This window comes from Pimephales promelas, chromosome 10 (genome assembly GCF_988280905.1).
Source record: "Pimephales promelas chromosome 10, fPimPro1.hap1.1, whole genome shotgun sequence".
Classification (NCBI taxonomy): domain Eukaryota; kingdom Metazoa; phylum Chordata; class Actinopteri; order Cypriniformes; family Leuciscidae; genus Pimephales; species Pimephales promelas.
In genome coordinates, this window is record NC_142778.1 from 35,689,046 (window position 1) to 35,705,340 (window position 16,295).

The 16,295-nt window shown below is 36.8% G+C and overlaps 1 protein-coding gene across 2 annotated transcripts in view; it reads right to left on the reverse strand.

Annotated features, from left to right (window-relative positions):
• Positions 1–15,639, reverse strand: part of kcnab1a (potassium voltage-gated channel subfamily A regulatory beta subunit 1a) — a 121,356-nt gene extending 105,717 nt beyond the window's left edge. The window contains exons 1-3 of one of the 2 annotated variants that reach the window (XM_089116546.1): positions 15,420–15,639; positions 14,638–14,704; positions 14,343–14,432 (exon numbers count right to left, since the gene is read on the reverse strand). Coding sequence is in view for 1 of the 2 variants with exons in the window: in XM_039683801.2 (XP_039539735.2) it covers positions 14,343–14,410 (68 nt within the window). In the remaining variant the exon portion in view is untranslated. The remainder of the gene's footprint in view (positions 1–14,342; positions 14,433–14,637; positions 14,705–15,419) is intronic. The other variant, XM_039683801.2, reaches the window with a different exon arrangement.
• Between the last annotated feature and the right edge of the window lie 656 nt (positions 15,640–16,295).

Consider the following 16,295-nt stretch of genomic DNA (forward strand, 5'->3'; position numbering starts at 1 on the left):
CTCATCAATAACTGCAAAGTGAATATTTCTAGTTATATAAATGCTTATTTTCATTGTAATCATGACACTGTAGTGAATTAGCATGAAACATGACTATATGCATCTCTCTCTCTGTCTCGAGACCCATTTCGGCGAAAACGTTTTCAGCTTTAAGAGAAATAGAATAAAAAGCGACCATGGTTTCGGCATTATACAGCTGTGGGCCTCCGGCTTCAAACCCATTAGCCTCTTCTGCATGCTTCATTTTCTTTAAGACATAAAAAGCCAAATCAGCTCAAGGTCAGGCTCCCAGAAGAGGTAAAAGAGAGATCAACACTATGTATGAAAGGATTTGGGGTGGAACAAACATCCCAAAAGAGAATTAGAAACAAAATTCCCTCAAACACTCACAAAAATCCCAGTTTTGGCATTTATGTACCTAAAGGGAGCATATTAGCGCCTAAAATGTACATATTAGTCCATAAAAGGGACAAAAGTGTGCCTTTTGAAAAGGTACAGCCCCAGTGACAGCTTTCGTACCTTTTATTCCTTAATCCTTCACTCTAAAAAGACTGGGTTGTTTTAACCCAACTTTGGGTCAAATATGGACAAACCTAGCCATTGGGTTACATTTTTTAATGACATTTTAACCCAATGTTTGGGTTTGTCCATATTTGACCCAAAGTTGAGTTAAAACAACCCAGTATTTTTAGAGTGTAGGAAAAATAGGGCAAATAAGACTATTGTTGATGAGTAGCTCGGATAATTTGGTCTTAAAACAATTTAATGAGAAATGTTTGAATTTATATTGAAATCTCTTGCAGACTTTAATGCACTCTAAAAAATGTTGGGTTGTTTAACCCAATTTTGGGTCAAATATGGACAAACCCAAACGTGTGGTTAAAAATGTAACCCAAAGGCTGGGTTTGTCCCTAAATTTGGGTTAAAACAACCCAGCCTTTGCATAAGAGTGTGGAGAAATACCAATTGGCTCTCATTGTGGTCTATGAGAAATGACTGTAATGTTAAAGGGATAGTTCACCCAAAAATGATTCACTCACCATCATGTCGTTCCAAACCCAGAGGACTTTCGTTCATCTTTGGAAAGATATTTTAAATCAAATCAGAGCCATTTTTGTACTCATTGACACACAACTATCACTTTGACGCTTCATATAGTTAATCCATGTGAATTGAACGGTTTAGTCCAAATTTTTATGACTTTATATGATGAACAGATTTAATTTAGGCTTTTTGAAGCGTCATAGTGTTAGCTGTCAATGGTGGAACAGAAAGCTCTCAGATTTCATTTAAGAGATCTTCGTTTGTGTTCTGAAGATGAACAAAAGTCTCAATGGTTTGGAACGGCATGAGGGTGAGTCATTTCATTTTGGGGTGATCAGTCCCTTTAAAGAGAACGCATCTCCTGTGGGAAACGTGTGATGCGAGATGTGGGATATTCGTGGAGGGTCAAAGGCCTAAAACTGTAAGGATTGCTGTGTTGACACGCTCAGGTTTCAACATAACTCATTATCACTCAGAAAGTAAGACAGAAAGAAGACGTGCACTAAGAATAGAGATCATGTTTATACATACTTTCCCAAAGATTATCAAATACTAATTCACACAAGTCACATGTGAAACATGTGACAGCTGAGAATAACTGCAGGAAAGATCAGGGCCTCTCTCAGGTCAATGACCTCTTAAAGTAGAGACTGAACAGGGATGACCTGCTATTATAATAAGTGTTGAGTTTAAAGCCTGCTCAATAATTTCATCTTTATATTTCCATTTTCATAATCAAGACAATCATTGTTTCATTGTAAAAAGTGATCAGTTGACTAAACTTAAAAAAAGTGAAGAAATTCTTTAACTTAACATTTTTAACCCTCGGCCCAAATGGACCCGAAAAATTTAAAAGAATTTTTTTTTTTTTAAATCACAGCTTCCTCGGAATGGTCCGAAATTTGGTGACTTTGTTGGTATTTGAACACCCAAAAAAATTGGGGACAGGATGTGAATAGTTTAAGTGGTTGTAAAAAACGTCACACTTGGGGTGTTCGGGTCCAAATGGACCCGCATGAAAAATGAATGGGAAATTGGCAAAAATGTGAAAATAGTGAGTTTTTTTGTGTGTACAATCTACAAATCAGCAACGATCTTGAAAAAAAGCACACAACAGTGAAGGGGTGAATCTATAAAACATCAAGAGTGCAAAAGACTCCAGACACACACACACACACACACACACACACACACTTTTATACACAAACACACCAAATAATTCAGATTATACATGTGTTTTGCATTTTTAAAATGCTCAGTTTGTCCACCAGATGGCATCCATCTCATTTCAAAAATTGCTTTTATGAGGCCTAGGCTTGACTCTAAAATGAAATACAGCTTTAAAAAAATGTAAAAAATATATGTTTTTTAATAATTTTTCTATTATGTTCAATAGGGGTATTCAATTTAATACTAATTATAATTTTTTTTTTTTTTTTAATTTTCTCAAAACACCAAAACAGAAAAGAAAAAATATTATAAAAAACGAGTAAAAAAAAAAATCATGATTTTTTTTTTAAATATGAATCCCGCCCTTTGGGTCCATTTGGACCCGAACACCCCGAGTGTGACTCTGAAACGAACAACCCCAGAGGGTTAAGTAATAAACTTCATGCATAATTGAAATAATTAAGTTGTGTGAACTTGACAATTCGACATAACTTAATTTTTTCATTTATGTATGATGTTTATTTACTTAAGAATTTTAAGGCTATGGGTTTCCTCACTTTTTTTAAGTCAAGTCAAATGATCACTTTTTTGAGTCTCTAAAGCCACATTTATTTGATCAAAATACAGTAAAAACAGTAATATTGTAAATTATTATTACGATTTAGTTTTCTATGCATATATAGTAAAATGTATATATAGTAAAATGTCATTTATTCATGCGATTACTCCAGTCTTCAGTTACATAATCCTTCAGAAATTAATCTAAGATGCTGATTTGCTGCTAAAGAAACATTTATTATAATTTTCAATGTTGAAAATAGTTTTGTGTGGAAACCTTGATCCATTTTTTCAGGACCTTTTGATGATTAGAAAGTTGAAGACAGCAATTATTTGATATTATTTAATTAATGCATCCTTGATGAATAAAAGTATTAATTTCTTTAAAACAAACGTACTGACCCCGAACATTTGTTACACTTATTTGGGAGGGTCAATAAAGAATTTGCATAACTTTATCTTTGCATGAAAAATGCATTTATATTGCATCTTTTTCAAATGCATATTTTCATTTTATTCACAAAAATTCGATCAAACAATAACTGCAGTGCCCGACCGATTTGTTTTTAATTAACAAATATCAGTCAGCAACAGCTTATTAAAACACGCGTTCAGGTTTTCATCACTCACACATAACAGCAATACAAACCCCTCTCTTACAATATTAAAAAGCACGTGGAGAGAGACAGATATAGAGACAAAAGCACTTTCATAACTTTATCTTTGCTTGAATAAATACTAGGGTTGGGTATCGTTTGAATTTGAACGATTCTGATGCCGATTCCGATTCCTTGTTTCGATTCCGGTTCCTAACGATTCTCGATTCCGATTCTTTTAAGAAGCAGGGTCAAAAAAGTTTAGCTAACCTTGCTAACCAACGGTCTTTCTGAAGGAAATACTCCTTTTGTCACAAATTTTGCATTTTGCCGAGATTCGTTATTTTTAGAAAAGTGAAGCCACACTTTGGATCGCCGACGTAAGCTACTCATGTTCGACTCGCGCGGTTATGCCAACACTTCCGGTAGACGCTTCTTCGTTGGTGTTGTTCAGCGGTTTCTTCTTCCGCTCGGCGGACTGTGAACATCGAAACTAGGAATCGAAATTTTAACTTTTGAACGATTCCGGGAAAAACTAAAAGTTAGTCCCGATTCCAATCGATACTCGATTCTCGATACCCAACCCTAATAAATACATAATATTTGTCGAATGCATATTTTAATGTTATTCACAAAAATGAAATCAAACAATAATTACAGCACCTGACTTATTGTTTTTAATTAACAAATATCAGTCAGCAACAGCTTATTAAAATATACGTACTAAAACACGCATTCGGGTTTTCATTAATTTGTGCACAACAGCAATAAAAACTAGGGGTGTAAGAATATATCGTTTCACAATATATCGCAATACAAAAAAAACCCCCAAAAAAGTAACAATTGTGTATAATTCACCCAAAATTACTGTGAGAAAAAAGTTTTAGCGTCACTACTACATTCAACTACTATTTATAATGTTGATTATAATGTATAATAAATTATGCAATGGGTAATATTTGTGTGTCCTGATAATGCCAAATGTCTAGTTACCAGTAAAAAGTGCCCGTAGTGCCTCTAGTCAGGGACAGAACGCAAGCATTTTCATCTTCAGAATCATGACTATTGTTATTCTGGTGTCGTCCTGTGCTTTGGGTTTCCAGCACCAAGTCATTTACACACACAATGTAACACCAAATTTTGCATTTTAATCAACCGCTTGGACTATCGCAATAATATGAGGGTGAGTGTTTTACCCGTTGTGTTTGTTTTCTTACAATATTAAGAGGCATGTGGAGAGATCCAGATCTCAAATCCGACACTACAAGCCCGAAACAAACAGAAATGCACCACGTCATTGGCCCTCTCCGTTCAGGACTCACCGGTACGGCATGCCGGTCTCATACGCAACACTATCTTCCCTGGCCCGTCCGCACAGCTTCAGGTACCAGTTGGTCTCCATCTCCCTGATGAGGAGCGCCCTCCTGACCCGCAGCAGCGCCGCCTGCCGGAGCGGACCATGATCCCGAGTTTCCTGAGTGCTGCGGTGCCCACGGTGCCCTGCCAGAGAAGCAGCGGACGCTCTGCGGTGCCTGGAGGGCTCCTCGGGGCCCCTGTGACCCACCGAACTACTGCGAGCTGCTATCATGGCCGGCAGGGCCCCGTCCCGTCAGTGGAGCCCGGGGGAGTCTGGCTTCAGGCTCAGTAAAACTGCTCAATTAAAGGAGGAGGAGATTCCTGACTCACTCACTCTCTCTCACTCTTCTTTTCCTTCTCTTTCTCTGTGTGTATGTGTGTGTGTGTGTGATCTTTTCGCTAGCCTCTCTTATAACCTCCCTGCTTGCAGAGGATGAAACCGGATCTGGCTGAGCTCTTGGTCCGGCTGTAGGGCAGGGCGGGTTGGGCAGGGCAGAAGATAAAGTCACCAAGCTAGACTTGGGTTTAAGTTATTACTAGCTAATATTACTGAAGATTGGAACTGTAAAAAAAAATTGTTTAATTTACGGTAAAAAAAAAAACGAAATTTACCGTAAAAAAAAAAAAAAATTAAATTTAAAAAAAAGTAACATTTTTTTACGGTAAAGTTTTTTACGGTAAATTTGAAATTTACAGTAAAAAAACGATAGCACGGTGTGCACGAATATTCAAATTTTCGATATGTAATTATTATTCGAAAAATAAAATACAATTCGAATTTTTAATACGTTGCTTTGCTGGCCGTAAATGCAGTGAGTCCATGATAAATCCTAAGCACTAACTCGCAGTTATAATTAAATGCACTGGATGGCGCTGTGGAGTGTGTTAAAGGAACACTCCGACTTTTTGGGACTTTAGCCTATTCACCTTACCCCCCAGAGTTAGATAAGTCCATACATACCTTTTTCATCTCCGTGCGTGCTATAAGTCTGTTTGACGCACCCACCGCTAGCCTAGCTTAGCACAAAGACTGGATGTGAATGGTTGCAGCTTTCATACTAATCCAAATGAGTGACAAAATAACGCAAACGTTTTCCTATTTACATGTTGTGGTTTGTATAGTCACAGAGTGTGCAAATATCAAGGCCATATGAGACACAGACATCTTTTGACCGTATAAATACTATATTTTCTGAAGGGGAAGCACTGCTACTTGGGCAGAGTGATAACAATCACCTGAGACGCACCGTGACGAGGAGCAGAGAGTTCGCTTCGCTCAGCGTTGGAATAAAGAGTCAGCAATTACTAACGTTAGATAGAAAAGCATAGTTTATCATGGGTGTTTGCTTTATTGTATGAGCTGTGACAATAAACAGGGGAGACCAGGTTAATACAGTACCATGTTTCATTGATTTCCAACCAAAAACGCACCCAGATTTATAAATATCACATGAATAAATAATTATTATTACAGGAATCAATATATTTTAAATGCAATTTATTAGCTGAACCAAATGTATTCAACATTAGCCTATATAATATACAGTATTGCATTACTAGGATAGAATAAGGGGAAAGTAATAGCACAAATTGTTTTTGCACAATGAACTCACAGCCTATCGTACCCTTTTGCACGCTCAAGTTCGTTATTTCCATGGTTATTTCAAATTTAGGCTACTAGGCGCACCGCGCGCAGGGTGCAAGTTCAACGCGGTGAACGCGCTCTTTTTTTTTTCCCAAGCGCGTCCGCACCGCATCAAGATAAAAACATATTCATACCCTAATCATATAATAGTGTCACTAACGTTACATTAGCTCTGGCTAAAGGCACTGTTACAGTAGGTCATCTAAAAACATAACGGAACACTTACCTCAGCTGCAGGTGATCCACTTGTCCTGTCTGTGCTATCGATGGGATAGCCGTATCCTTCAGCACATTATGGTCCGTGTGGCAAATTCCATTTTTTCAAAATAGTCGTCCTCATTGAAATGTACCGAGCAAACATAATGTCCCTTGATAATCTTATGGTGTGTTTGGATAAATATCCAGAGTAAGTTAGCCATTTCTTCATCCAGTCAGCGTTTTTAGTTGGAATTCTGTGAAACATGGTATTACCTCCCCTGTTTACAGTCGCAGCTATTTACAATAGAGCGAAAACCCATGACTCTAAACTACGCTTTTACTATTTATAAATTGCTGACTCTATTACCCAAACACCGAGCGAACTCTCCGCTCCTCACCACAGCGTGTCTCCGGTGATGCGGTTATTACGCCGTCAAAGTAGCAGTGCTTCGCCTTCAGAGAATAGTTCCCAGGTTTTATACGGTTAAAAGATGTCTGTGTCTCATTTGACTTTGTTATTTGTACATTATGTGACTATACAAATCACAACATGTAAATAGGAAAACGTTTGCGTTATTTTGCCACTCATTTGGATTAGTATGAAAGCTGCAACCAGTCACATCGAGTCTTTGTGCTAAGCTAGGCTAGCGGTGAGTGCGTCAAACAGACTTATAGCACGCACGGAGATGAAAAAGGTATGTATGGACTTATCTAACTCTGGGGGGTAAGGTGAATAGGCTAAAGTCCCAAAAAGTCGGAGTGTTCCTTTAACAAGTTGCTTGTATTTGATCACATAATGTTGTCTGCCTCGCGAAGTTTGGAATTACTTGAAAAGGATCTTACTAAACGGAATTACTTTTTATCAAATTAATTAATCTGATTTAATTAATCTTATAATGTCATCACCATGAGAAATCACATGAAATCCAAACAGTCGAGTGAGGAAAGACAGCTGTCCATCACTGAATCACGACGGCAGGTACGCAGCTGGACCCCGCGTGATCCAAGATGTTAACTTTTCTAATAGGTGACAAAAACGAAAAAAAAACTATAAATAACGTCTTTTTCATTAAACATAATTTAAATCAACAAATATTCGAGTATTCAATTTTTATGAGCCCGAATATTCGAATGCAATATTTTTGAAAAATGCCCATCCCTAATTTTAGGTTTTACAGACTTAAATTTACAGTAAAAATCTGTTCTTGCAATAAACAATCATTTAACAACACTAACTGTAACATAAAACCCTAATGTACAGAACTGATTAGAAAAAACTATGTTATTTCAACAAAAATACATCAAATGTGTTACGCAAGGAATTGTGGGAATGTCAATTTATGATTTTAACTGTAAATTTTACAATGACTTGTTCTTTCAATGTAACGGTATTTTAATTACATTAAATGTACGGTTAGATCAATCACAGTTATTCACCATATAAAGTGCTAATAAAGGTGACTTAAAAAGGTAAGAAGTAGATTTAAGTGTCATCTACCATATTCAAGTGAACTAAAAGATGATTAATGAATATTTAGCGGAGAAAATGTACAGTCTGTCCAAATTAATTTTATTTAGAGATTGAGATTGACAATAATCATATAAGATGTCATATATGAGAAATTATATATTCCGTATATGGCCCACTTTTTCTTAAAAATAAAAAAATAGTGCAGAAAAATGCCTATGTCATGACAGAATTTACTTTGTAGAATTTAAATTTGTATTTAACAACTAGAAATAATGTGGATCCTTTGGCTATAATTTCTCAGCTTAAATTTATTGGGTTATTTTACTAATAATCTGACTGTTCTTTTGTTTGTTTGTTTTTGTTTTTTAATAAAGTAAAACTTTTATTCAGCATGAACGCATTAAATTGGTCAAAAATGTCAGTAAAGACATTTATAATGTTACATAATACTCAAATTAATTAAGCTCTTTTGAAATTTCCATTCATAAAGAAATCCTGGGGAAAGATGGTTTCCACAAAAAAAAAAATCATATTTAATTTCATATTATCACTATAAAGCTGCTTTGAAACAGTCCATATTTTTAAAAGCACCATATAAATATATATGTAAAAATATTATGAAACAGCACTGTTTCCCACATAATGATAATAATCATAAATCTTTCTTGAGCAGCAAATCAGCATAATATAATGATTTCTGAAGGATCATTTACTCAATTTACTCAACCCCATGTCATCCAAGATGTCCATGACATTCTTTCTTCAGTCGAAAAGAAATTAAGGTTTTTGATGAAAACATTCCAGGATTTTTCTCCATATAATGGACTTCAATGGGGTCCAAACGATTCAAGGTCCAAAAAAGAGTTTCAATGCAGCTTCAAAGGGCTTTAAATGACACCAGACGATGAATAAGGGTCTTCAAGACTGAAGAAAGAAAGACATGGACATCTTGGATGATATGAGGGTGAGTAAATTATCAGCAAAAGTTTTTTTTAAAGTGAACTACTCCTTTAAGACTGGAGTGATGATGCTGAAAATTTGGTCAGCATAAGAGGTTTCCTTCAAACGCATTTTTTCACGTAATTACCTAATTCTAACTTATGAATGATGGTGTATAAGATGCACCCCAAATTTTTGTCCAATAAAACGGTCTACCACAAAAACATAACACGACCTGTTCAACATAAGCTAACTATAGGGCAAGCAATCCCTCCAATATACCTCCCACAAAAATGTCCTAAATCAATGGGAAATATGTCAACAAAGACACAGACACATTTCACAGGCTCTACTTTCACAGGTCGGCACCCAGCAGATCCCAATAATATCTCATAATCAGAGTGACTACAGGTGCTCTGATGAAGCTCACACCCTTCAAATGCTAACATTGACTATCTATAGTTAAACAGATGAGTCTTTGCAGCATTTCTATCATGTCATAAGACCAGTGGTTTTGCTGTGACGATATCACGATATCATTATCAGCCTCGCTGTAACTTGCAACCACTTTTACACCGACACACACACCAAAATATCTGCTTCCTATAGAAATAATCTAATGTTTCATTAGCGTGTTTTAAAAAGCCTTTTAACGTTTAAATATGTAATCTGCCTAATAAATGCATGCTCCAGACAATATTAACTCACAAATTACTTGCTTGCTTCCCCAGAAAATAAATCCTCCCTCTGATTGTCAGCAAAAAAAATAAAAAAGTTCAGAAACCTTATTTCACGCTTGAGTTGAGGAGTTTGAAAGCAACCTGAAAGTCTCTCACTTGAAGGACGTCCCAAGACAGGCTCTCTTAATCAATGTCTGCAATGTGCCAGCATGCGTGCCAATGGGCACAAAACAGGAGTGATGGATGTTCTGCGAGTCCATCAAAGCGGTGTGCCAACGCTGATAATTCACTCGAGCAGAAAAACACAGAGCAAAAGTGCAAAAAATGAGGCGATGGGATGTGGCACAATGTGCACAAGCAAATATGATATTTATGCACATTGCATGCAACAAGCTCCAATATCACCTTGGTGATTAGTCACAATCACTTAGGAATTAATGGGTAATCAAATATGAATTTTAGAGTAACTCAATGCCCGCAGCCCACAGGCCCTGATCTCACGGGTCACATTTCCAAAGATGAGTGCTATTCTTAAGGCTTAATAATTGATACAGGTAACGTCTATCTGGTCTGGCTGATGAGTGGGGTTAAGAGTAGAGTCGTGTGGGTTTTGGGTTTGGGCAAAGTGGTTTGCGAGATGGAAAGTGAGAGCTAGAAACCAGAACCCCGTCGCGTGGACCTTGGATGTGACGTGGAGAAGAAACCGGAGCGCAAGCGGGTCAGTGTTGAGAACGCTGTCACTCGCATATCGCACTCCTCTCACGCTACGGGACGATATGCTGAAAATGCATGCCCAGGAACACTCATATATGTGAAGGGTATTTGTGACCGGTATCCAGACACTGGTGACATTACGTCTCCGTACATCCATCAACAGAGGTCACGACCTCTGCACCCGGTGTCTCAGAGCTGACACTGACTACAGTTGCTGTGGCATTGCTCAAATTCTATCACAAAGCCTGTTACTATGACAGCAAACATAACATAGATCACAATGACACTGACACATGCAATAATATAAACAAACAGACAGCTCTGAAAATGAATATGGCCCTAGAGAAATATATATACTACAGCGCCATTCAGCTTCCACAATCACTTACACATCATAGTGGAAAATATATCTGATACTTCTCATGAGGCTTTTTAAATAGAGAGATGAGATATGTGATTCTATCATTCAGAGGAACGGAGGTCTGACTTCACGGTCTCGAGAGAATCATGGCTGGACAAACGGAGAATTTAGGAATCGGCTTCCCTTTAATTCATGAGATGTGATTTAATTATTTAACCCTCAGGTGCTCTTCGGTCATTTCTGACCGAAAAGTTTTGAATTTCTAAAAATCACAGCTTCATCGGAATGTTACGAAACTTGGTGACTTTTATGGCATTGGGTATGTGAACACAAAAAAAAAATTGAGGTCATGATCCGAGCAGGCTAAGTGGTCGTAAAAAAAATAGTCACACATTTTCTATTCGGTCAAAAATGACCGACCCATAGGAAATGAATGGGAAATTGACAAACACAAAAACTTTGAGAATTTTTGTGTGTACAATCTACAAATCAGCCACGATGCAGAAAAAAAGTGCTCAGGGTTGAGGGTTACATGAGATTACCTCACCTGAAGGTTAATCATCAATATCTTAAAGGGTTAGTTCACCCAAAAATAAAAATTAAGTCATTAATTACTCACCCCCATACTGTACCAACCCCGTAAGACCTTCGTTCGTCTTCGGAACACAAATGAAGATATTTTTGATTAAATTTGAGAGCTGTATAACTACCACATTGGCTGCCTAAGGGACTGCCTCTTGACGCGAATACTTTTTGTGCGAAAAAACAAACAAAAATAACGAGTTTATTCGACTATTTCTTTTCTTCCTTGTAGGCCAGAAACGAGACTTCCTTAGATTTCCACGACGCATGCGCGAGATTTGCGATCTGAAGTAGTGTAAGCTGGTGTAAGCAGGGTTGGGGTTGGTACAGCATGGGGGTGAGTAATTAATGACTTAATTTTCATTTTTGGGTGAACTAACCCTTTAAAGGGGACACGACATGGATTTTTAATTTATTTTCAATATGTTCCTTCATGTTCACAAATAATGTGAATAAAGTTTTTCTACAAAACAACAAAACAAAACAATATAGCAAATTTTCAAAACTGAGTTCTTCTCTCTATTCAAAATTATGTATGATTTGTTGGAATTACACAAAAAATTACTGAGCAGCACCTGTTTGAAGTCGATTTTGAGTAAAACATAAAAACAAAAAATTAAAATCACCTAGAAAGTAGCACCCATTCCTTAAAATCCCTGGTTATAACTCCAAATTTGGCACACACCAAGTCAAAAACCAAATAAAGATACTTTTAGATGTTTAATTGCTATTTGGAGCATTATATATATATATATATATATATATATATATATATACACACACACACACACACACACACACTCAACTAAAGGATTATTAGGAATTATTATGATGACAACATGGTTAATGAAATAATAACATTCATACACGCATTCAATTGAATACAATACTTTTTTTAGAGGTCACGAAATAAAAACTCGATTAACACTCGCTCCACCGGCCTCACTCCGTTCCCAAGGCTCTCGGCCTCGTCCAGCTAGCCACAAAAATCAGTCTGTGATTCAAACTCAGCATATAAATGATATTTTTAAATTGTAATGATATTACAGCATACAGATCTGCACAAGGTGACCCCACTTTGCCAATATCAAAGTTTACTAACCTTAGCTACAAGTTAAAACTACAAAACTGTACTTACAATCTTGCACAGAACACAGGGAGTATATGGTCACATATCCTGATAAGTACTACATTAAAAGATATTTTATTATCCTGAGAGTAAATGCATCACTCTAACATTGTAATAAATGGGAGAGGAAATAAAACAGGATAGAAGGAATGAAAGATCCTGCTAAATAGGATATTTTTCAGAATGAAAATGGACTGTTGAAATTCATTTTCTTTCCAATGAACTTTCTGTCATTTGTCATCTGCTCTGAGATCAACACTTATGACAGTTTGGCATTGAAATGACTGGCCGTGCTCTCCTCTTTAACACACTGTTCTTTCACCAAGTGAATTGGGGTCGAATAGGTCATATAATTCATCAGGCCAAATAACACTGAGTCATAGCCAGAAGAGCTTCGAACATAATTGTCTCGGTCCCAAAGGCTCTCATTCAGCCGAGTGATTTTATTTCAGTTGTGAAGGGTGAAGATTAAAATGAAAAAGGGTGTGGGGGGGATAAGTGAATGATGACTGCCTCTTATCTAAAGGAGCCAAGGGAACGGCTTTATCTCTAGTGGATATGCAGAGAGCAGAAAAACACAGCAGTTTCCCAAACTAGTGCACATGCATCCGAGATAAAGAAAAGGAGCAAGGGATGAGATGTGCTTCTAGAACGGTAAACAGATTCTTCTCAGCCACTGTGTAGCAAAGCTTTCCTGACAATCTGGTGTCTAATTACTCCAGTATGCCATTCTAACCCGACAGAACAGCTGTTCACAGGCTCCAGCTCTTTCCACACACACTTTCAGATTCATTCTGCAGCGTTTCACACAGGGACCAAAGCTAACAAGGATTTGGGGCCAGATTTACCAACAGTTTGCATCAACGCAAACCCCCCAAAAAAGCTACCGTTAGGATTTACTAAAGACACGCAGTGAAAAAATAGCGCTGAAAAGGTGCAGATATGCAGACTTATATTATTGCATATGCATTTGTTGGGTGGAGAGTATTTCAATGAATCACGCAAGGGGATTTACTAAGGTTTGCGCTCGTCAATTTACAGGTATTTGCACCATTATTTGAAGAGTTTGGTTCCAAAACGCTATAAATCCATTTTGATGAATTTGAGTAAAACTGTGTTTTCTTTAGCAAGAAAATGGGAAGATGTAAACCAATATTTTCTGTTTCAAATTTTCACATAGAATTTGTAGGTTATAATATCAATAAAAAAATTAAATCCAGGTTTTGATTTTCAAAGATTTATTATAAAAACAGATTGTTTTTTTCCCAAAATGCAATAAATCCATTAATTTATTTTTTTTTCAAAATGCAATTAATCAAAATAAAATTTTATACACATTGAATTTCTTGTGCATACTATAAATCCATTGCTTTAATATATTAAAGGTCCAAAAGACAGTTTCAGTGCAAACTGTTCAAAGGGCTTTAAACGATTTCAGACAATGAATAAGGGTCTTATTCAAGTGAAACGATCGCTCATTTAAAAAAAAAAAAAAAGTTTAAGTTTTATAAGCTCAAATGGTCGCCTTGCTCTGTTCTGTGATGAGCATTCGTGACTCTCCTGTTCGAACTCGTTCATCAAAATGAACAAATCTTTTCTGAGTTTGTTTCGTTCGTTGAATGAACCAAATGACACGAGATGAGGAGATGAGGAGAGTGTAAATGACCATCATTGGACAGCGCCTCCTGCTGGTCAAACACAGACTCTTTCAAAACTAATCTACCCTGACAGCAGAGGAATGTAATTATCAGCTCTACTTATCCATCTCTCTGTGCAACAAAAGCATCCCAATGAAAGCAACATTTCAGGAATGCATATTGCTATAATACACCTGAGCCTGAGAGTTTGCTCAACTCTTTATTGCAGCAGATATTAGATCTGATCACGAGTTTTGCTCACCTGTAGGGCAGTTTTGAACTTCTGCGACATCTGTCAGTGTCCTCTGTCATATCTCGGTCTGCCTCCATTTTATCTAGATATTTACCTCACCTGAAAAACATACAAATACAACACTAATAACTAATGTAAGTCTCTCAGCAGTTCCTATCAGTTAAACCACAATGTGTTGATGTTGATTATCTACTCGGTAAAGTACTCCCGCATGCATCCCAACACTTCCCACTGGATTGCATCCATTATTAATCTCACACCTTTAATGAGTTGAGTTGAACCTGATGAATTATTAAAATCATACCTTTACAGGCTTTATCACTGCTCAGTGTTTCAGTGGTCAGTCCAGAGATGAATGGACACTTGACTTTCTGTCAAGAGTCAAGACCAAATTTAAGCATTTTGTTTACACCACATCCACATTTACCCAGGCACACGCACACACACACACACACAAGTCTTCCTCAGGCATGCTGGGCTATTCCTCACTGAGGGTGTGTTGTTACACGTCCAATTATAGAAGAATATCATCACTCCACAAAGCATCTAGTCTAGTGGCATCAAGTGAACTATGCGAACTCATTCTCTCTGACACAACGCTAGTGTAAATATCGTTCATCCTATGATGCAACGATGGTAGTTTTTGGCCTTTATTGATTCAGTTGTATCCAAAAGTCTGACACCACTATGGAAATTGCTTGTATTGTGCTAATTTTGAAAAGGGTAATTAAAGCTTTAATTCATTCATTTTTCAGCCTTAATTATATAGTATAATCATATAGTATTTATTTTCTTAATTTTTCAAAACCCTTAAAAAATTTGTATCATTATTATTTTAAAATGTGGTCTCAGACTTTTAGACCTCACTGTGTATGTTGTAATGTTCAGTCTTATATTTGGAGACTTTTTACTCCGCTGTGTCTATTATATGTTATACATTTTGCATAAGAACATTATTTTGTTTGTGCTTCGGTTGTGTGTGTGTGCAGATGAATATGAGCCTTCACAATAGATAATGCTTTACTGTGAACTCTATTAGAGAGCTACATATAGCAATTTATCTGTTCAATAAAACACCTTATTCACCTGTTGAGTTGTCAACGTCATCTCAGCGTCGCTTTTACATTATGTCAAATCCATCAGTTCTCGCCATCTCCAAAAGAGCCAAAGTTGATTCTTGTTTTATTACGAGCTCGGTCTCGCTCATGGTATGGGGTCTCGCTCTCTTTTTGTTTATTCTTCTACTTCTTCTGGTGTTTAATGTCGGTTGGCTGACAAACTACAACTGGTGGATTCCCGCCACCTGCTGGATAGGAGAGTGAAGCGCATAATGGTTAGGAAGTTGATAAACAATTAAAGGAGTAGTTCACTTAAAAAAAAAAAAAAAAACATTTGCTGATAATTTACTCACCCCCATGTCATCCAAGATGTCCATGTTTTTCTTTCTTCATTTGAAAAGAAATTAAGGTTTTTGATGAAAACATTCCAGGATTTTTCTCCATATAATGGACTTCACTGGGAACCAAAATGAGAGTTTCAGTGTAGCTTCAAAGGGCTTTAAACGACACCAGACGATGAATAAGGGTCTTGTCTAGCGAAACGATCGGTCATTACAAAAATAAATAAAAAACGTTATGTTTTATAAGCACAAATGCTCGCCTTGCTCTGTTGTGTGATGCACGTTCGTGACTCCTGTCCGAATTCGTTCATCAAAATGAATGAATCTTTTTTCGTTGAATGAACCACATGACTCGAAAAAAGATTCGTTCATTTTTATTATCAATCATGTTTCTTTTAAGTAAATAAATAATTCATGATATATTCTTGAATGTTTTGATCCATTTCCAAACTACCCACAGGAATACTGTTGGTCCCGATCACCAAATCTAGCCATAGATTTTCTACTTGACAAAGCTGAGAGGAATACTGTACACTGATCTTACTGGTTGAACTTCTTCTAAC